Source organism: Cricetulus griseus (assembly GCF_003668045.3).
Source record: "Cricetulus griseus strain 17A/GY chromosome 1 unlocalized genomic scaffold, alternate assembly CriGri-PICRH-1.0 chr1_0, whole genome shotgun sequence".
In the NCBI taxonomy this organism is placed as follows: domain Eukaryota; kingdom Metazoa; phylum Chordata; class Mammalia; order Rodentia; family Cricetidae; genus Cricetulus; species Cricetulus griseus.
Window position 1 is genome coordinate 218,731,155 of NW_023276806.1, and position 23,394 is coordinate 218,754,548.

Here is a 23,394-nt window from a genome sequence, read left to right on the forward strand (position 1 = left end):
GGTAGTCATGCAGTCTGCATTCTGTCTGTCTTTGTTATATCTTGAACTGCTGGGGCTTAAGCTCAGGCCTCAGACATTACAGGTTAATGCTCTTCCACTGAGCTCTACCCCTGACCCTGACTTTATGTAGATTCATTTGTGTTGTCTTGGGTAGGTAGAGTTAGTTTATTCTCATTACTATATTGTGGGACTGTATGACAGTCATTATGTTCCCAGCTGTTGGGTGACATCTGGGCCTTTTTTAATTTCTCTTTTCTTTTTAGCATTTTTGACATAAATCAAGTTTCTGTGAATATCACTACATTTTGTTGATTTCCTTGTGATTGAAATTGATAAGTCCATGGCTATGTATGTTAGGCACAGTTAGCAGTGCTCAGCAGTTTTCAAAACATGGTTTGTCAGCTTGCTTATTTATTTATTATTTATTTTAGTTGTATCTACTTTAAAAAAAAAAAAAAAAGATTTGTTCATTATGTGCATCTGTGGTCTGGTGCCAGATTTCCCAAACAGGACTTATGAAGGAAGGAGATTTGTGAACTGCCGTATGGGTTCTGGGAATTGAACCTAGATCCTCTAGAAGAGCAGCTAAATGCTTGTAACCACTGGGCCCTTTCTTCAGTTCCATCAGGTTATTCTTACACTACTGGCTTGTGGGAGTAGTCTATGTTTTTTTCAACAGCCAGTATCCTTCATTGCCTTTTGATGAGTAGTGTAGTTCGCTGTAGTTTGATCTTGCATTTTCAGTGAAGAATGTTTTTAGGGTTCACAGGCTGACAATGATTCCGAAGGTCATTTAGGGAAAATTCAAAGGATAATTATCAGGCAAGAAAAGCTCTGCGAGGAAAGTAATACAGCATTCTGAGCCTTCCATTCATTCGAAAAGTATTTCTCAAACACGTTTCACTGCCAGGCAGCAGTCTGGGAATTTGAAGAAACAACAATGAGAATACAGCCCAAAAGTCCTGTCTTGACAGAGCGCTCCCTGCAGGTGTAGCAAGTAAGAGTCACTGTCATCTTGCAAGGACACACAGGTCAACAAGAAAGGATGGTCTTGGACCATCTCCCACTGACCAGGGCTGCCAGGCCATCCTGCATTCTGGGTGCTGTGCCTGGCAGCTCCTGAGTGCACACTGCCCCCCCACCCCCCCAGGAAGCCATTCCAGTGTGGCCGAATTGAGGCTGCAGGTGGAACCTGCTTCTCCGTGCTTTCTCTGCGACCTCGAATGATAATTTATTAGTGAAAAACCTGCATCCTGAAGAGTAGGGAGGAGAGAGACTTGGGTTTTGGGGCCGGGAACAACCAATAGACTGAGCGGCAAAAGCTAGAGTTGGAATATCCGCATGTCAGACCACACACAGAAACAAGTCTGATATGATGAAAGCCTAAAGGTAAATACAGATCTGTTCAAAAGCCAGGAGAGAAACTGTGTTGGGATTTGGCCTTGACACGAGAAAACACTAGCTTTTTAAGGTCAGAAAAGTAACGGAAGGATTTGCAAAGGGGGGGGGGGAGAAGCCCTCTAGACTCAATTACATAAAAATATCAAACTGAAAAAGTATTTGAAACAAGTCTGGCCTGGAAGGGGGCGAGAGCACGTACTTGCGCTGTTGGTGGCAGAGTAGATTGGTACAATCGTTCCTGGAGAACAGTGTGATAATAAGTGCCAACTGCCTGCAAGTTCCTGTCCTTTAACTCAGCAATTCCTTTTTTCAGAGGAAAAATAGTCAGGAATTTGTACAAATGTTATATGTACGAGAATGGCTATCTCAAGTTTTCTTACAAAATAGCTCAAACTGGAAATAATCTAAATGTGTACCAGCAGGAGAAAAGTTAAATTGTGTTTTAAACTAAGTTAATCACTGTCATAGGGAAACCTTGGTATAACCAAACTGTAGGATTGCTATCATTAGCAGTGACATGCCCCTTCCATTTCAAGCTTGCTTGTCCCCATTTAGGAGAAAAAAAAAATCACAATCAATTCTTTCTTCTATACAGCCTCCCCCAAAGTGGAGGATAGTCACTGAAGGATGGTGGCATCACTGACTGTCTCTTTTTTGTACTGTCTCTCTGTGGAACACACTTAGAAATGGTATCCTACCATTTCCCCATGGCTTCCTTTAGGCAGTGGCCAGGACTGGGTAGCTGGTGGTGAAAGAAAATCCTCCTTGACTTGGTGCTGTACCAGCAGCAGATGTCACTCAGTGAAACAGAGTTAAAGAAAAGAATTTTTTCAGATTTTTTTATTTGAATTAGAAGTAAGATTGTTTTATATTTCAATCCCAGTTCCCTTCTCCCTCCCTTCCTTCCCTACCACCCCCCCCCAACTAAAACCCTACCTATCACATATCCTTTCTTCTATTCTTCCCCTGACTCAACCTTTCTGCTCCCTCATGACCTCTGCATCCCTCCTCTTCTTCCCTTCTCATTCTCCTAGCTCCCTCCCGCCTCTTCCCGTGCTCCCAATTTGCACAGGGGATCTTGACCCTTTCCCCTTCTCCAGGGGACCAAGTATGTTTCTCTAAGGGTCTTCCTTGTTTACGAGTTTCTCTGGTAGTGTGGATTGTGGGCTGGAAATCCTTTACTCTCTGTCTAAAATCCACATATGAATGAGTAAACATCATGTTTGTCATTTTGTGATTGGGTTACCTCGCTCAGAATGGTTTCTTCTAGTTCCATCCATTTCCCTGCAAATTTCAAGATTCCATTGTTTTTTTCTGCTGAGTAGTACTTCATTGTGTAAATGTACCCCATTTTCTCTATCCATTCTTCGGTTGAGGGGCATCTAGGCTGCTTCCAGTGTCTGGCTCTTACAAATAGTGCTGCTATCAACATCGTTGAACAGAAAGAAAAGAATTTTTAAAATAGCAAAAACAGGGACCAGAGAAGAACGGGGGGGGGGGGTGGGTAGGTAAAGGTACTTGCCACTAAACCTGATAACCTGGGTTCTATCCCCAGGACCCACATGGTGGGAAGACTTCTGACTTCCACAAGTTGCCCTCTAGTCTCTGCAGGGGTGCTGTGGCATGTGCATATACATACATACATACATACATACATACATACATACATACATACATACATGTGCTTATTATGTTCTGGGCATTGTTCATAGTGTATTTCATTATTATCTCATTTGTTTCATGGATCAGCCAAATGGAGCTGGTAAGATTATTATACCCATTTTGCAGATGAAGCATCAGAGCCCAGAAAGCTTTATTAATTGTTAAGACCTTTAGGGGGTAGCAGGCACAGCCAAAGACTGCAAGACTACAGAGTCCGCTATTACACCTCATTACTTTGTTTCCCCCATTACCCTGGCTGCCAGTGTGGTCTAATCACCTAGTAAGCCCCTGTTCGCAGATATCTTGTCCTTCTTTCTCTTCACTTTTATCTTGGGAATCTGGGCATCTGCTTCTGCGCCACCCCCCAAGATGTCATAACCACATGTTTCTACCCAGCATTTCCCCAAACCTGGGTGTCCCCAGGAACAAGACACAGCCAGGCCCTCTTGTCTAAGCTGGACGAGTCCTAAAAGAACATCACAGAGGAAAATCCAGTGTTAGTGAGTTCCTGTGTAAGGCTGGGTAATAGACATTAATGGGGGCAGCAGTTTAAATGTTTCCAGTATCATGGATGATGCTACGAGGCTCCACACAGCACTTCAGCTCAGCCTATCATCTATTTTCAGAGTCTATAAGCCTCCATGATTTCTTTTGAAAGATGAACTCAGGTCTGTTAGAATTTGAGTGAGTCATTTGAGCAGTCCACGACTCAGGAACTGGGCAGACTACAAGCCAACTGGAACTCCATCAAGAGTGTAGGGACTGAAAACTTCTATCAAGTAGCTAGTGGAGCAAAATAAAGAAAATAGATATGACTGGCTAAAAGAGAAAGCCTGAGTTAGAGGTCCGTTTGATGGCTCCAGGTTGGCTAAGCTTCAGTTTTGTTTAAGTGTTTGCACTGAGTTGGGCTCTGGTTTCCTTACATAGGAATGAATGCAAGATATAGGAGCTGCGTTTCACTACAGCCTCCCTAAAAGAGTACTGACTATTTCATGGTTGGTGTCACTTTAGAAAGGACATGTCATTAGCTTTACATGTCTACAACCCGAGCACTTGGAAGATTAAGGTAGGGAGGTCTTGAGTTTGAGGCTGCCTGGGCTTCATAGTGACACCCTGTAGGGCATTATTTTATGTTTGCTGGTAGCTTTCCCTTTCTCCAAGTCATGACAATCGAAATTATTATCCGACATTGCCAGTGGGGAAAAGCCACTGGGAGAGCTAGTGATGAGCATAAAATTTGACTATTTAAATCTTTCTCTGAAGTAATGGGTAATAACTGCCTTTTGAAGATGGTATTAACCTATGTGTTTGTGGCCTTTTTAGTATTGAACACATGATTATATACTTTTAAGAATCAGATATATTAAATAATGTTTCTTACCTCTTCCTTTCTCTTTTTTTTAACAGTATGCAAGCATTGAAAAAAATGGTGAATTTTTTATGTCTCCCAATGACTTTGTCACTCGGTATTTGAACATTTTTGGAGAAAGCCAACCCAACCCGAAGACGGTGGAACTTTTAAGTGGTGTGGTAGATCAGACCAAAGATGGGTATGTGTACTTCTAATTATCTTCCTCAAGTCTTCTGTTCAAGCCAGTTTTCTTTTGCTTAATAATAAAGAACTCAGTAAATGTATGCAACCTATGTAGATCCAGAAATAGTTTTCTGCCTACTTGTCCATCATTTTAGAAATGATATCCTTAATAGTCCTTCGAGAATCTTTCAGAGTTAGTGATTCCATGTTTGGAAGACGTGTTTATAGCTTCATGATTCCGTTGTAACTGTCGAGGTGGTGTGAACATGTATGAGTATATTTATATGTATGTTGTATAGCTGTGAAATTATGAACTTCAACATGACTCTATAGACATATCTTCTACCTCTCCCTTTGTCCAAGTAGTCTGTAAAATTTCACATGTGGTTAAATGTTGTAGAAATGGGAGACAGAAAAATCTGATGATTCCAAGTCACCAAGGGAGTAAGCCTCTGCCTGGCTGGAGTAGAGACTCCCTTGCATAGACCTGAACAGGCACTTTGCAGGACACCCTTTTGCCTTGTCCCCACTACCTTATGTTTCCTCCCTGTCTTCTCTGGAATTGGTAAATGTTGCCTTATTTGATGGAGGAATCTTGGGGACTGGTGTGATGAAACATGTTGAGATGAGAAAGTTACTTTGTGTTATCTTGGTGGACCTAAATTCTATCACAAGTGTCTTTGAAGATGAGGGAGAGGAAGATTTGACCCGAGGACCTGGTGTCATATGACTGCAGAGGCTGAAGTCTGAGTGGGGGATCTATAACCAGGAGTGCCTGCAGCCACCTAAGCCTGCAGGAACCTAAGATGGAGTTCCCTAGAATCTCTGTCTGGCCTTGCTGCCACCTTCATTTAGGACTTCTGAGTGTCCGAATCGTAATAGAATATATTCCTGCAGGCTTCCAATTTGTTGTAAAGTTTGTTTTATTTATCTTTAATTGACAAAAAATATTTATCATATACAACATGTTTTGAAATACACACTCATTATGGAATAGACTAATCTTCCTAGTTAACATATCTATTTCACGAAGTGCTTGTTTTGTTTTTTGTTTTTTTCATTCAGAACATTTAAATCTCCCTTAGCAATTTTCAAGTATACCTGTCTTTTTATTAATCATAGCCCCGTAGTGTCCAAGATTGTCTTTGACAATATTTTGTTCTTTAAACATGTCACCTTAATACCTCCTCCTCTGATGCCAGCCCCTTGTAATCAGCATTCTACTCGCTACTTTCATGGATTCTGATGTTTTTTTTAGAGTCTGCTTATAGGTGAAAACATGTGTCCTTTGTTTTGCTATGCCTGGCTTATTGCACTTAATATAGCTTAATATGATGTCTTTCACTTAATATTATGTCTTTCAGGTTCATCCACATTGTCACATGTGATAGGGTTTCTTTTTTAAGGCTGAGTACTGTTCCATCAGGTGTTTATAGCGTATTCTTAATACGCTCATCTGTTGATGGATGCTTGAGTTGACATAATCATCTTGACTGTTTTGAATAATGTTGTAGTGAGCATGGGAGGGCAGACATTTCTTTAATCATTGACCATTTTCTGTGTTGTAATTGACTATGGCAGTTCTTTTAACTGGAGAATTAGAGAGCCTTTAGTTCTAAAGAATTTTTGTTGGTCCATGACCAATTTTATCTATGAAAAACATCCCTGTCTTTGCCCAATCATACCTTTTGTCTGATCTAGTGGTGGGCTAAGCAGTGGTTCCTGGTAGCAACTGCCTCTGTCTAACTTGGGGTTGGACTCGGCAGCAGAGTAAAATGCCTCTGGTCAGCATAGTCTACTTATTACAACATCTCTAGCTTGCTGGAGCTCACTTGTTTCTTAGCTAGATTCATCAGTCTGGGTACTGGGAGTATGTCCTTGCGGCTCTGTCCAGGATCCGCACAGTGACTCTGTTTGGCACTCATGGTGTGTTCGAAGAGCATGTGTTTGCCATCTCAGAGATCCTCTGTTCTTCCTTTGACATGGTTGTGTTTTATAGTTGAGGCTGTCCTTAAACTCACAGCAATCGTCCTGCCTCAGCCTCCCACATGTTAGAATTATAGGAGTGTGTATCATCGGGCCCTGCTGAACTGTGTTTGCCTTCTTTCCTTCTTTAAGTATGACTGTTTGCTTGGCTTGGTGCTAGTGGTCCCGGGGCCGGGCCAAGTGTTTTCAAGTCTTTGGTTTCTTATTCAAGGAATTTAAATAAAAGCTCACAGAGATTGCAAAGTAGTGAATAAACTTTATTCAAAGCAAAGCAGTGAAAAGGATCAGAATATACTTCAAGAGAGCAGCAGTCCTCAAGAATGAAGATGTGCAAGGGCCCTGATTATTGCTTGAGATTTCCTTTTATGGGGTTCAGTAGGAGAAGGAGTTGGGTTATTAAGGGGTGTAGTGAACATGGCTCTCAAATTGATGGATTACATCATATTTTTCTACTGCACATGGCCTCTCCCCATAATGCATCTGATTTTGATCATATGCATGTCCAATCATGCATAGGCATAAGATGGTAAATAGGGGATTCTAAAGGTTCGCCTGAGGACAGAGTATCGCCTCACCGCTTATTCTCCCCAAAGCCCTGTCTAGGGTGGAGCAAACTCTCATTCTTTTATGCGGATACATTGGGAATCTATTTGAATAGAAACTGAATAAGTTTGATTGTTTCTAGGGGAGGAGAAACTTACTGCCTTATCCTGAGAGGTGTGTGGCTACCCTGATGCAGGTGGGGCTCGGAGGTTGCTAAGTGCACCATTGTTCAGTGAAGGGTGTGTGTGCACACAGTAAATGAATGGAAAGGAGCTATCTGCCATGTGCACTGTTGGAAGAGGTAGGTGGTTGTTAATAATTCAAATTAGGTAGAGGCCCTGGGTCACCAAACCAAACTACTCCCTATGCTTGCCTGTCTCAGGTTGGTTTGGTTGGCTTTGGCTTTTGAGTCAGAGTCTTGATGGCCCAGTTTGGCTGATACTCTTTTTTTGTAGTTCAGCTTGCCATGATGGGCTTAATCAATGTGTGAAGTTAGTCTGAGAAATCTAAGCAAATACATGTGGATTGACATGAAGAGATTTCCCTGCACTATCCCTGTGGGCCATAGTTCCATCCTCGGAGCATTTTAAAGACTGGTTTTAGATATAATTTTATGTGTACGAGTATTCTACCTGCATTTATGGATGTGCACCACATTCATGCTTGGTCATGGTGCCAAGAAGTCAGAAGAGGGCAACAGATCTTCCAAAAGTGCTAGGAACTGAACCAGGTTGCTCTGCAAGAGCAACCAGTGCTCTCAACCACTCAACAACTCTCCAGTCCCATCAGTGTCTTTCTAAGATAGATCCAGGGACTATTTGTTTTAGTACAAGGAAGAGCCTTGGTTGAGAGACATGCTGTGAGAGACAGTAAATAGAAGCTTCCTTTCCAATGGGAGGTCAGGGAGGACATCCCACTGGTAAGGTGTGGGCTGAAGGAGTTGTGGTCAGGAACAGGCCCCCAAAGGGGCCCTGCATTTGGAGATGCGAGTCTAACATATCTGGGGTGCAGTAATACAGGACGTGGTGGGAGAGATAGGCCATGTTTAGACCGTGTCAGGACTCATACCGAAGGGTGAGGGTGAGAAAGTTTATCTCAAGCTGTGGAGAGCCACCCAAGGCTGGTTTGAATCAGGAAGTTGGCATGGTTTCCAGTGGGGTAGCATAATCCTTATTGATTATTCTTTGTTGTGTTTGGATTTTCCTTTGTTCTACTGTCTTAATCGATTTAAGGATGGATTTAATCAATTTCTGAGAGTCCTTGAGGGAGATGAAAAGAGATTTTGAATGCCTGGGGCTGGAATCCTCTGGTTGGGGGGCTTTCTGAGTTAGGGGGGCTTGCCTCACATCTGAGGAAGAAGAAGAGATGGGTTTCAGGATTTCTCAGGGCCCAGACCCCCTTACAAAGCCATGTAACTAAGCAGTGTGAATGTTCTACCAGCTATTGAATATGTATGACTTCTGATGTGTCTTTTAGATTTGGTAGTGGCTGTAGCTTTCAATTAGGATGGAAATTATGCTGTGTGTATCATCTAAGAATATTCTTCATATATAGCTCATACCACTTATCAACTAAGAACCAGGTGAACATCTCAGTTTGTCCACATGAGCTTAACAAACATGTTTCTGTTTGTTTTTAATGATTATCACATGAGAGCAAGCTAAGACTAAGAAACTTTGTGGCTAAGTGGGGCTGGGATGAGCTGTGGTTGTTGAGTGTTTAGCTGGCTGCCTGCACCAGACATTGAGCCCTGCCTGTCTGTGGGCTCAGGTGGCTGGAATATCTCATTGGCTTGCTAGGATCGCAGACATCTTTTCCATAGACAGTTGCCCCTTGATGGTCATGGCAGATTGGTTTCAGGACCCTCACAGGATCCTGCCAAGGTCTGCCCATTCTCAGGTGCCTTCTATAAAGTACTGCGGTTCTTACATCTGACCTATCATCATGTTTCCACTGTGCTTTAAATTGTCATCATTATGACAAGAGCTAACACAATAATGCTATGTGAATAATTTTTCTCATATTGTTTAGGGACAGTGTCTCATACTGTTTAATGACAAGAAAGTGCCAGTTCAGTACAGATGCATTGCTTTTTCTGAGAGTTTTCTAGTTGGTTAAATGTTTAGATTTAGGGCCCATGGACACAGAAGGCCAACTGTACATACTTTGGGCATAGAACCCTTTGCCCCCTGAGTAGATGTCTTCTGTGAGAACAGACTTGGGGAATGTCAGATACCCTGTTGTCAGTGATGGGCTGAAAGGCACAGGCTATCTCCTTGTCAGCCCCTACCCCATTTTATTGAACAGAGGGGAATAATCAACACACAGGAACAAATCCTTTCTGTTCAGACAACAAAGACTCAGTCCTGGGTCAGGACTGCTGCCTGAGGAATAAATGTAGGGGTGCCAGAAAAAGGTAGGAAATGGGGTTTTAGATATGTGGCTTGTGTAAAGTATGTTCTGCCTTTTCCATGTTGACTACTTCTTTCTTAGTGAAGGAAATACAGCCTTTTAAATTCTTCCCAGGGTGAAGGAGGATGTAATAGTGTTAATGATAAAATCATTGTTATATACCTGTTTTCACTTTGTGAGGCTGTGGTGAAGAAATCCAGGCCTTGGCCACATGCTGGGAGTTAATGAGGTTTACAATTGGGAGCGCTTAAAGAGTATTAGGGTAATGTATTTAAACATCAGCTGTTCACGGGCTGAGCTGCTCATCATCTGTGGAGTACAGTCCCCATCCGGTAGGGTAGAGGAGGCCTTTCTGTCAGCTAATGAGGAAAGTTCTCCGTACTGACAGTGGACATGCATTTCAGATAAACACCTGAAATTCGTAATCTAGAGAATTAAGCAAAGGCATCTCTTTAATTAAAAAAAAAAAAAGGCTTGATAATAATCACCAGTCAAACCGTGGAGCTTAAATGTTCTTCATAGTCATCAGACTCCCAAATTAATCTACCAAAACAAAAGGCCTCATTAACAGCTCTCATTGAATCAGTGTTATTTTCTTTCCCTTTTCTGTGGATGTCTGATTAACCCCCTTTCTTTCTGCATTACTCACTCCATGTTTAATATTTGATGTCTGAAATCATGGGGGGCGCATGCAATGTGGTGGCTAGACGCTGTCTACAAGGAGTAAATTAAGAAGGATTTTTAAAAAGGTTGGTATTATGTTGCCGATGCATTTGAAGATCTTTAGGAATGTCAGGGTCTTATTTTTCTTTTTAATTCCAGAAAGAGTTGATTAATGACTAGGTACTGATTTCACATCTCATTTCATATGTACCTACAGCAAACTCCCCCTCTCCACTTTCCTCTTCTCCTCCCGCTCACCCACGCCCTCCTTGGGAGAGTTTTGCTGAAAGGGCAAGGTAAGAAATGGCCATAGCTCGAGGGGAAAGGGAGGTCACAGGAGGCTCTTTCGCACACGGACGGCTAGCAGAAGGCATTCTGGTGGGCAGAACTCTGGAAACTGGAACAAATCTTTCATGTAGGTAGGAAAGCCAAGACACTTTGGTCTTGACTAGGAGATTAGCTTCTTGTAAGAACCTGGAGAATTCTAAAACAACAGTGTAGCTAGTGGACCTCTGGAAGCCCAATGATATTTGCAGGAGTCCAGGAGGTGAGAGCTGTTTCTGTACAGACGTGGAGGTGCCACACATGCTTCTTACGTCGCTGGACAGGTGTCTTTTAAGACCAAGGACGGTGAAGTTGCTACTTTTGCCACCCAATGTTGGTGTCCCCAGATTCCTGCTGAAACCTTACTCTGATCCAAGAGGTGGGGCTTTGGGGAAGTGGTTATGTGGGCTATGCCTCCTGGACCTGGTTAGCAGTCTTATAAAGGAGATTTGAAGGAAGCTGTTCACGCCTTCCACCATCTAGGGAAAACTTAGAAGGTACTGTCTGTGTGGAACAAGTCTCCACCAGACACTAAATGTACTGGCGTCCCTTGATCTCTTGGAATTGTGAGCCAGACATTTCTGTTGTTCATAGTTTTGATGTAGTGGTCTGGATAGAGTAAGGCAGATGCCAAGCCAGCGAGCTGTCCTTCTCTTTTTCACCGCACTGTGACAACAGCAACGACAATATTTTCGCTTCAGAATGCTCATGAAGTACAGAAGTTTCTGACTTTTTCTTGAACAGACACTGAGTGATTAAGTGGGGAAGTACACATAAGAACTTAATACACTTATTCTTACTGTAGTTTGATGTAGAGGAAAGCAATCAGTTTTGAGTTAATAGCTGAATTAATATTTTTCCCCCCAAGAATGAATTTTTTTTAGGATAAAAATTTTTCCATGAGACAACTCCCGGATATTAAAGACTTTCCTAATGTTAGTGGTAACAACATTAATGAAAGTAGCCTTTTAGATGTGGTAACGAAATGTCCCCAATGTTTGGAAGATCTGTATATCTTAGGGGGACAGTATTTTCAGTTGACCAAGACCTGCTGTGAGAGAATCCCAGATGGAAAACTCATCTACTCACGTGGCACAGCACTGGGTTTCAGGGTAACAGTGGGAAAGGCCCACACAGCTCCAACTTCCATGCTGCCTCTAATCCCTAAGAAACCTCTGCTTGTAGGCGTTGATAATTCCCCAGTTTTCTGAAAGGGCTATTAAAGCCCTACTTTCTTTTCCATTGCTAGGCTGTATGAGCCTATAGTCCTTTATATGTTCTTCAGCTAGAAGACCATATCCCCACAGACTGAAGGCAGTGGTTTTCTGCTGAGATATTAAAAGAAATTTCAGAATTAAATGTGCTTTATTTCACTAATTCCTTTGTTTAAAAACATAGATATTTTTCAAACAAATATTTATATTATCATGTAATGCAGTGATTATCAACCCGTGGGCCACAATTCCTTTGGGTTCGAATGACCCTTTCACAGGGGTCACCATTGGAAAGCACAGATACACATTAGTTCATAACTGTAGCAAAATCACAGTTACGAAGCAGTGAGGAAAATAATTTTATGATTGGGGTCATCACAACATGAGGACTGTATTAAAGGGTCACAGCATTAGAAAGCTTGAGAACCACTGATGTAATAGATTTCTCCCCTCCCCCTTTTTTTTTTTTAAATTTTCTGTATAAGGTTTCTCTGGCTATCCTGGAACTTGCTCTGTAGACCAGGCTGGCCTTGAACTCACAGAGATCCACCTGCCTCTGTTTCCCAAGTGCTGGGATTAAAGGTGTGCGCCACCACCACCAGAAATAGATTACTTCTTTAATACACACACAGTTTTGATTTCTAATAGTATGGTAGATATAAGCCATATAAATAAAAGTCCTCTGGGGTCCAAGCAATTTATAAACTACTAAGGGGTCCTAGGCTAGGACTCAGGGATTTGATGATTGCTGAGCTAGGAAAAGCAATGGAAAGGAAGGTAGAGAGTAGAGTGCGGGACTGTAGACATGGTGGTAAGATTTAGAAAGAAGGTTACTTGGGATTTCAAACATTTTTTTTTCCTCTCCTGGAAATAGATGAGCAGGAAGTATAAATTGAGGTATTGTCTGTTTACAGAGAGAATGCTACACTAGAGTCATCTTGACTAGAATGAATGGATGAGGGAATAACAGCAAGGCTGAGCAGAACCCATCTGAGGGCACACCTGGGCATTATCGTACAACTGAACCTAGGACCAGTTAGTGTATGTGTTTGTTAGCTGCCCTTTCACCACTGTGACAGAATCAGCTTAAAGCAGAAGGGTTTATTTTGGTTTATGCTTCAGGAGACAATGTCTATTTGTCAGGGAGGGTGTGGTAGCAGGGCATCTCTGTGGTGGTACCATCTTCGATGGCAGGAGCTCAAGGCACAGCTTGTTCAGAAGGCGATGGATAAGCACACAGAAAGCTGGGACAAGATCATAAGTGGATGCCACCTTCGATACCTGGCAAGTGAATCACTTAAGCTTGGCAGTCTGCCCACAATCCCAAAGGTTCCATGAGTAGCACCTTCCAGAGTAGCACCACTGGCTGGTGACCAAATGTTCAAATACACAAACCTATGGGAAATATTCTATCTTCAAAAACCACAGGAGAGCTATGTGTTTTCCTTAAATTTCATCTGCTCCAGCCCCAGCGTGGAATAAGAAAGGTTAGGTGTAGCAGGGCTCGAGGTCCCAGTCATTAAGAATCTAGAGTAGTTGGACAGTGATGGTACATGCCTTTAATTCCAGCACTCAGGAAGCAGAGACAGGCAGATCTCTGAGTTCAAGGCCTGCCGAGTCTACAGAGTGAGTTCCTGGACAGGTTCCAAAGGTAGAGAGAAACCTGTCCAAACGCCACCCACAAAAGAATCTAGAGTCGGGGGCAGTCCATACAGGTATGGGACACACAGAGAACAATTACAGTATAGTGCATAGTTCTTTTCTGTTTGTTTGGCGAGGAGGGCTAGTGCTGGGTCTTGTAGACTATCACTGAGCGACATTCCCAGTTAGATTTTTTTTTCTATAAGGGTAAAAGAAGATGGTGAAGTCAGAGCAATCAGAGGCGATGGGAAAGCTGTGTAAGCTTAATGAACTGCATTGTTCAGTGTGGATGGAAGTTGGGGCACCCAGGGAGAGAGTGGGAAAACTAAGAGACGATGGTCCCAAAGCAAGAAGCTGAAATTGAGAATAAGGAGTTACTGGTAATGCAAAAGCCTTATTTCTGACCATGGAGTGAAGGGCTAGAAGCGGGGAGAGAACCCTAGCAAAAGGGAAGTTAATGTGACTGGGAGGCCTTGGTGTGTGAAGCACCTGAGATTTAGACTCAATAACATATTGCAGCTATTTTGATTTGAAGGATGAATATAGTAAACATTTTGAGGATTAAGGTAGGAGAGGGTTGGAGACGATGCCAGCCTGGCACCTACAACGATGGCTGGGAAGGGAACTGAGTGCAATGAGATGAGACCCTAGAAGCCAGGAAGGGTGCCAAGTAGCATGGTATGATGGGAATATTCCTCCGGACCATCCGTATTTAAAACTCAATACGAAGTTTTAAAAGGAAGGAAATCGAATGTGACCACTGTTATACAAAGCTAATCACAAATCTGTTTCTCTGCTGGTGTTAGTAGAAACGGAATGTGCTGGTTGCTTCAGTTAAAACAATCTTCACGGAAGCTGTGAGGAACTCCTCAAGCGAAACCACTCTGTTCTGCATGGGTCCCCCAAGGCTCCTGTTGGAAATGCATTCCCAAGGCAACAGCATTGAGGAGTGGGCTCTTGAAGCAGGGAGCTCTCTGGAGGTGATGCTAGCATGGGAAGGCACTCTTTATAAAATGGTATGACTGGCCTCCTCGTTGGTGTAATGCCTTCTGGTATATTCAGATGCAGCAAGAAGCCAAATGACAGTGCCTCGGTCTGGAGCGCTCCCGCCCCCAGTATCGTGAGGAAGTGTACATCTGCTGTTTATAGATGGCCCAGTACTAGAGCATCATGAAAGAGAAAAGCCATTAGGGGATTTAGTGCTTATTAACTTTCCCTGTGGTAATTCTCTCAGTCATTTCCCAGAATGCACTGTGCACATTAGGTTTTAGTATCGCTGTTGAGAGTAAGACTTGAATTGCAATCTGATATTAAAGTTTTAGGGTCATCAGTTTTAGGTGAAAAAAGGCAAGAGTTCAAAGATCTTCCTGTCTTGGCCTCCCAAGGGTTGGGGTTTCAGGAGTATATCCCTTTGCCTAGCTTCTTAATCTTTTTCACAAGCAGTTGTATGGAAACTTATCTGGGACATGGGTTGCCATTAACTTTGAATGACTTATGACCTTTTCAGTGAGTGGGTGGGAGTGACTTTCCAGTTCATACTAGTATTTCTAATTCACAGTAAATTAAACTGATGAAATTAAATTCTTAGTATTTTTTATTTCTTAGGTTTTCTGTCTTTCTCACTGAAAATCCTAGTTGCCTGCAGCATTCACATAATTGCATCTTTGTATTATGTAGATGTTCAGAATAACAACACCTGTATTGTTTCTAACAATTGTATATTGAATGACGATTAAGATTTCTTTTCAGCTGTGTATGCTTAGACTATATTCCACAAAATATATACGGTTGAAATACTGCGTTCTAGAGTATTTGAGGTAATCCATGGCTCTGTGTGGGTTTGCCACTGATTTGATAGATGCATAGGTCCATTCATTTCAGTTTGGTTTTCAAGTTTTAGGCATTGCTTTTCCTTTTTTTCTTTCTTTCTTTCTTTTATTTATTTATTTTTTGCCTTTGGACTTACTTGCATTTTGCATATGTAAATCATGTATTTCCAAAGTCCAGACTGTAACATAGGAGGGAGGTCTGTGAGAAGCCTGTGTACCTTCATCTCTGGAGGCGTTCCTTCTCTTCGTTCAGTCTTTGCTTTCTCCATCCACAAAATAGTTTTCTTCCTCTCAATAAGTGAATTGATACTAATATTCCTGTTCATGGTGACTTCTTATTCATATGGAACAGACAGCTAATTAGTGTTCTCTGTCCCTCTCCCCTCCCTTACACACACACCACACACAACCCCCCTCACACAGATACAAACACCACACATGCACATACATACTATACCCTGCCATACCACACACAAACACCACACACACTCCACCCTTCCATACCACAAGCAACCCCCCCCCCCACATACACATACACTGCACACACCAAAGACAGTACTTACATACATGTGTGCATATATGTTAGGTTCTCCAAGGAAAGAGTCAGTAGTTACAGATTTCCTATAAGGAATCAGCTCCCTAGTTATGGCAGCTGAGCTGCCCCACTGTCTCTCCTGTGTGCATGGTGGAGACTGAGGAAAGTGGAGGTGTTGTGTAGTTTACCTTCTGAGGCCAGAGTCCTGAGAGAACCTGTGAGCAGTTAGAATAGCTCTCAGCACTGGGACTGGGGAAATGGTATAGTCAGCAAAGTACTTGCCATACAAGCCTGAGGTCCTGAGTGAGTATGAAATCCCAGTGCCCACATAAAAAATGGATGTGATGCTGTATGCTTATAATCCCAACACTGGAAAGAGAGACAAGGGTTCTGTGGCTTGCTGGCCACCCATCTATCCGAATCAGTAAGCTCCAGGTTAGTGAGAGACCCAGTCTTTAAAAGGGTTTGTTTTGTTTTGTTTTTAGAGAAGGATTGAGGAGGACACACATTGGGCACCAATTGAAGGTGAGGATGTAATTATTTACTAGACCCAAGATAAACGATAAATGGGTATTTATTGAACAGTTATACAGAAAAATACAAAGAACTATGGGAGCGCGTCTCTGCCCTTTCTACTGAATCGCCTGACCTACCAGAAAGACTGGACCAAAGAAAGCCACTCCTCAAGTTTCCCTCTTTCCACTTCTGTCTATCTGTCTATCTATCTTGGGCCACACACCCAAGGGGGTGTGGCCACCATTGCAAGTTCACTGAAGACTGCAACAAATAGCATCTGACTTTTGTCCATTTATGAACATTTGCACACAAATGTATGAATGTAGATGCATGAGTTTGTACTCTCTCTCTCTCTCTCTCTCTCTCTCTCTCTCTCTCTCTCTCAATCTTGGTGAGTCTGTGTTCCAGCTCAAGTGCTCAGCTAAGAGACCATGATCTTCTGTTTTGCTATCCAAGTGTTTGTTCCATAAAACCCTTGGTGATTGGATAATGCCCACCATATTGGGGAGCAAGTCCACCTAGGAAAATGCTAATCTTATAAAAATCTCCTCATGGATATATAACAAAGCAGTGTTTCATCTTGGCTGTCTGTATCCTAATCAAGTTGACATATAAAATAAACAGTTGTTAGAGAGAACTGGACACAACATGACTTGTACTAATTGCTCTTCTGAATGGCTCCTATGTGCCTATGTGCCTGTTTGTTCAGCAAACACTTCCTAGACTCCTTTTGGTGTCATGTTTCTTACTGTTATTATAACCTACACACACACACACACACACACACACACACACACACACACACACACCTTCTGATAACTCCTGCCATCAGGCACAATGGATATTTCTCATGGGAAAAGCATTGTATAATGGAAGGAACACTGGCTGCCACAGCATTTGTGTCTTACTGAGTTTCTTAAAACCTTCGAGACTTAGGCAAATCGCCTACACTCCTGAGCCTGTTTTGTCACTAAGGAAATGGTGCTTCCATCTTGCTCTGGGGGTATTTTGATGTTCCTGCCCAAGGGCATGATGACTGTGAAAGTGTTCAGTTAGCTTCTGTCTCAGTTGACACCCGGGTACCAATCCTCAGTTCCTGCTGTGTCCGTCACCTTCCACATCTTACGTTTGTGATCCTTCTCCACCATCCTCATAGTCTTTCTTCCATGTTAAGAGCAGCCTTTGCTGATTCTCCCCACTGCCCGCCACCTTGCCTCTCCTTCCGTAACCCTCATCTAAAGAGGTGTCTGTTCTGGCCCTTGCAATTAATTTCTCTGCTCGTTCATTCTTCAGCTGCTCTCCTCAGGTTTCTCTTGCTGCTGGACTGAATTTGCCCCTGTTAAGTCAGCACAACAGTCTCCAATGATAATATTAGTCCTCAGGTCGGCACAGTTGCTCCTTCACACTTCTTGCAGTACTTTCTGTGTGTCCTCCCGGCACACTGCATTTGCCTGCTTTCCTTCAATCTCGCCATCTACAACATCTATGGCTCCTTTCTGCATCTTCTGCATCTCTCCAGTTTTCACTAATCTGTCTAGATTTCCATTTCCTGTGTTACATCTTACATACTCAGTACTTTTGTACTTTCATGGCTTCAGTTCACTTAGCCCCGCTGAAGTACAGTTCTCTTTTTGAGACTCCTGTCCTGCTCCCTGCATCCCTGCAGGGCACTGACTGGACTTAGAAGCGTGTGGAAGGTGTTCAGTCTTTATGAAGATTGGAAGTGCTCTCAACAGCTTGTAATTCCCGCTGCTCGGCACTGTAGTGGCAGCCTCAGGAAAGTGTGGTGGTGTTGTGAGGTCTTTAGAAAGAGGACTTGCTAACCAATGCAGATTGGTAGTGCAGGGTAGGGTGGAGCAAACAGCCTCAGATGGACAGAGATAGTTCCTGACTTGAACAGACCCAGGGTGAGACAGTCATAATGGACTCTTGTGAAGATTTTAATGAAAATCTACATGTCTAGAGTGGCCCCTGTTGTAACAGAGTGATCCTCTTAACATTTTGTTGAGATTCTTTGTACAACAAAACATAGCTACTTAGTCAGAATTTTGTAAACAGAAATGACTTTTTAACTTCACTTTTCATTCTTGATGTTTTATAGGTTGTCAATTACCCTTCCCAGTCATTATAGCCGATGCAGTTCAGCTTTAATATTTGATATTAATATTTTAATATTTGATTAAAAACTATAGCTTTAAGGGGAAATGGCCACAGCTCCATCCAGCTGGGCTCTGTGCTCCTTGTCTGTGTTTTGCTCAAAGATATATTTGCCTTCATCATCATTTTCTTTTTCCTTCCTTCCTTCCTTCCTTCCTTCCTTCCTCTCTTTTTTAATATTTATTTTTTAATTTAGAGACAAACTTGCTTCACATGTCAATCCCAGATCCCTCTCCCTCCCCTCCTCTCCCACCAACCCTCCAACCCCCCATTCCATTCCCTCTCTGCTCCCCAGGGAGGGTGAGGCCCTCCATGGGGGATCTCCAAAGTCTATCATATCCGGGACTAGATCTAGACTCTTCCCCATGTGTCCAGGCTGAGAGAGCATCCTCCATGTGGAATGGGCTTCCAGAGTCCATTCGTACGTCAGGGATAAATACTGATCTACTGCCCGGGGCCCCATAGATTGCCGAGGACTCCTCACTGGAGTGATGAGCAAAGGGGTCAAGACCAGGCTGGTGAAACCCATAGAAACAGCTGACATGAACAAGGGTGAATTCATGGACCCCAGACTGATGGCTGAGAGGCCAGCATGGGACTGATCCAGACTCCCTGAACGTGTCTGTCAGTAATTGCTACATCCATTCAGAGTAGCTTATTGAAAGCAAAATGTCAAGTTTCTGTTTATTTTTTCCTTTTGCCCCTGAATCAAACCTGTGGCTGTATCTTATTCACCTTGTGGTTAGAAGAATGTTATTGGAGCAGTCATGGTGGCAGCAAGGAACCCGAAGCAAAGTCACCCCTCTCTATATGGCATTTCTTCCTTCTCTTGGCCAGGTAACAGGTGCAGCATCTGTCCCTACCAGCAGGAGCTCCTTTATTTTGGTAGCTCTTTCTGTTCAGTTATTTTCAAGTTGACCTCAAAGTACCGGTGCTGCCTCACACAGCCTCTGCCTTCCCTTTTTTTAGGAGATGGGAGGCTTGCTTTCTTTCTTCTGTATTGGAGAGAGGTAGGAAAATAGGAAGGAGTAGTGGTTCCAGTTGGGGATTCTTCTATGTGTTCTTCCTTTAACACTAAAGTGAGAATTTGGAGGCTCTTTACAGTGCAATGGCAGAGAAAAGGTAGTGGTTGTGAGTGGGCCGAGAGCTTGAGTTTGTGTGCAACCGTGGTATGTCTCAAAAGCAACATCGCCTGCGATTCGGGAGGGGAAGGCCAGTTGGAAGAGGTGTATTTGTAATTTGAGACAGTTTACAGAAAGAAATTCACTGGTTCTTTGTACATAGATGCTCGTTTGTGGTGGCATAGGGGAAAAGGTCTGACCTATTTTACAGGCTGGCTGCTACTGTGGATTCAGGCATTTTTCTAGAACACCCTGTGTGAATCAGTTATTTCTGTAATTTGAGACTATGTGATACTTCATTAAATTTTGAGTATTTAAACTATTTTAACTATGTGAGATAACTGAGATGATGATACATGAATTAGTTTAATTATGGTAATGATTTCAGAAGGTGCGTGCATACGATAATACGTTGTACGCCTCCAGCGTGTGCAATATCGGGGGTCAATTATACCTCAGTACATCTAGAAGCCTCTTTGGGAAATTGCATGGAACATCTCATGCTTCCTGTTTATTTCTAAACATCTTACCTCCTAAGTACCTTCTTTAAATTTCTTTTGTTGCTGAAGGCCAGTGCATTTTCTCCCTCATTCCTGTTGGAAGCAAATGTATCACTCTGATAGGAGATGTAGTAGTTTTTTTGCCACACTGAGTAAAATTGAAAACACTTCACCTTTCTCTGTTTATATGGATGTTATGACCATGTTGATGAGAAGTATTGTCCCTGAAACTCAGTCTGAATTTTCATTTGACCAGAAATTTGTGCAAATTCAATTTAGGATCAACATGTGGGCACTTTTTTTGTGTGTTCTTAAATACAGAAAATCATAATCTATTTTAAGCTTATTGTAACTGATGGAACACTTGTTTACACGGGTAAAATGACTCCATGCAAGCCGTATATTGAAGTTCATGTTAATGTTTGCTATTTAATGACACCTAATGATATTCAATGAAGGGTTATGCTGAACTGGAGAGAAAATGTGTTACCCAGGCAACTGCCTCTGGCAGACTAGAGATTCAGGCATATGGCTCTATAGTACACATTATTTCAGCATCTTTAAGCATAAAGAACCACACATGTAATTGACTGTGAAAAATTACTGCTCAGTTACTGTATTGTATGGTCACAATAGAAGTAAATGAATACGTCATTGTTGTTGGAACAAGTCTGTTGGGAATCACTCGTAGACTCTACTATTTAAGAAGCAAAAATACAATAAGAAGAAAATAGCTGGTTTAATTAACGTGTAAAAATTGGGTTAATTTGAATTCAGCTGGCACAGCAGATATTAGTGTTTGCTGGGGACTTGGGGTGGTATTCTGGCCATGCACTTTTATTTCTTTTTGTCCATACTATGAATCATTTTATGTTTTTAAAATGATAGGGGTTTTTCTTGTCATTTATGTTTTGCTTTGCCTAGAGTTTATATTTTGTTCACACCAAGAGAGATTTTGGTGTACTTTTATCACAAACCTAGGAATTCTAGTTGAATGAAAGAAAATGCTAAAATATTTGTAATTCAAAATGCTACTCATGGGAAATCAGTCTAACGATTTCATTTATTTAAACATTATTTCAGTTGGTGCTTATTATTTATTTATACTTCCTAAAACAGAGTGATTAAATAGGAATTCACCATTGGCAGATGCCAAAAAATAGCCTTTTTGCCCTTGTCACTTCATGTGTGTGCCAGTGCTTAGGGACCTTTTATTTGTTTTAGAATATTGTTTTAATTACTATTACTTGGGTTCAGAGATCCAGAAAAACCCACCAAGAACAGCAGTGTCTTCCAATAAAAACCATCCTGCTCAGTTTCGATTTTCCTTAACTGCTGTTTGAGCAAAGACACAAGTGACTGTCTTTTACAGAAAGTCTCCATGACAAAAATAATTCCTCAGCCACACCGACTTAGAGTCTCAGGGTGCTTTATGAGCTTTCCAGCGATAAGCCAGGAAACTGCAGTCTGATGAGCCAGGCATTTGCAGCGTGTGCTCTGCACGCGGCGTGGCCCCTGCATTTAAAATAACTGATTATACAGAGTTAATCTGGGTAAAGTAACAAGCCACGTTGTGGGGAACATTGCTTGGTGTACAGTGGTCATGAGAGGCTTGATGAGTCCCTGGTTTCTCACTCAGGTCTTTCCTTCCCTATTGTATTGTTTTTCCCTCACGACAAATAAAAGTCCCTCTCGTTTGTCCGCCCTTCACTGCCTGCCCACTCCATTTTTGGAGGGAAGGCAAGACAAGAACCCGAGATTGGAGAATCAACAGTCTTAGTGGCCACTTAGAGCTGCCTGGCAGATTGTTCACCTGCTGGCTTTTCAGTGAGTGATTGCTTTTCTGTGGTTTAATCTCCCCATTATCCTTCATTTGCCATTTTAATAAAGTTGAAGCCTTCTCACCCAGCCTTAACTAAAGAAGAAGGAAAGATGTAGGAAGCAGAGTGTTTTTTTGCTTTTTTTTTTTTTTTAAAGAAAATCTGCTGTTAACGTAAATCATTATTCCAACAGGCTGTACAGTTACTTTCCCTTTCTTTAGTGTCGTTTTTAAAGACAGTACTGAAATTAAAATAATGATAATTAATACCTATTTATCTAGACCATGGAGACAGAATTTAATTGTAGCTCAGGAAGCGTTTAGTATTCTTTTCTAGGATATAACTGGCCACAATCAGAATCAAAAATCTGAAAAGTAGGATATTGGCGATGTGGCTTAGATATGCCCAAGGTTGCTGGGTATTAGTTACCTAACAGTGAAAAAAGGAACAGATGGGGTATACATTGTGTCTGTAAAAGATGTCATTGAAGCCTGGTGTTGGTGGAGAATGCCTTTAATCCCAGCACTTAGGAGGCAGAGATAGGCGGATATTTGTGAGTTCGAGACCAGACTGAGCTAGTTCCAGGACAGCCTCCAAAGCCATAGAGAAACCCTGTCTCAAAAAAAAAAAAAAAAAAAAAAATTGTCATTGAGTGTTAGTTGACTATCGGTACAGAACTAGAAGAGGATGAGTCATGGTTTAAGTGCTTGATTCCTCTGGCATGAAAGAGGATGTTGAAGGTATAGGCATGCCATCCCCCTGGTTGACACTGTCAGCCCGAGTAGCTTGAGTGCTATTTGGAGTGTGCCGTATGGCTGTGGGCAGATAGGCAGGGTTGGCAATATGGATGAGTCACTCACTGAGTTAAGCTCACAGTTATGAAAGCTTATTTATTTATCTCCTTTTGCCAATATGGGAAGTAGTGATCTATGTAGAGGTGGTATTTACAGACCAAATTCATGATAATAACACAGTAAAATCACTAATAAAATTCTTTAATAGCTTTTCAAAGCCAGCCAGTTGCCTGCCTGTTTGAATGGCATGCAATGTGCCAGGTTTCATTGGAGCCAATGAATTTAAATAGGCCCTTGGCAAACACTCCAGTGAGGTTTGAACCAGAGTATAGTAGAACCCTGATTTATACTGGCCTCCAGACGGATGAGGCCAAGTCCATGCTGGAGCCAGGGTAGGCATGGGAAGATTTCCTTCTGCCTGAGGACCCCACATGAGATAGAAGGTTTCAGGAGAAAGCCAGGCAAGAGAGACAGATCCCTCATGAACTTGGAAAGGGGGCCACTGGGTAGCTAGGCAAAGGTAAGGCTAGAACTCAGGCTAGTTTCCACTTTATTTCTGCTGGCTTAAAACCAAGTGTAGCTCATTGTCTGTTCTTAGAGCGATTTTTAAGTTTCTATGAATTTTCATAATTAGGGCTGGGAGGCCTCCGTGTGCTCTCTGACCATCAACTAGCCTGTTAATTAAGAGTGTTTATGTGTGAGCTGCCTTGGCATTTGCCTACTGGGCATTTTCATATCCTTG

General features: G+C 42.3%; 1 protein-coding gene across 2 annotated transcripts in view; it reads left to right on the forward strand.

Annotated features, from left to right (window-relative positions):
• Positions 1-23,394, forward strand: part of Slc25a13 (solute carrier family 25 member 13) — a 189,850-nt gene that overhangs the window by 34,393 nt on the left and 132,063 nt on the right. For both annotated transcript variants that reach the window (XM_027389891.2, XM_027389892.2), the window contains exon 3: positions 4,471-4,613. In XM_027389891.2, coding sequence (XP_027245692.1) covers positions 4,471-4,613 — 143 coding nt within the window. The remainder of the gene's footprint in view (positions 1-4,470; positions 4,614-23,394) is intronic.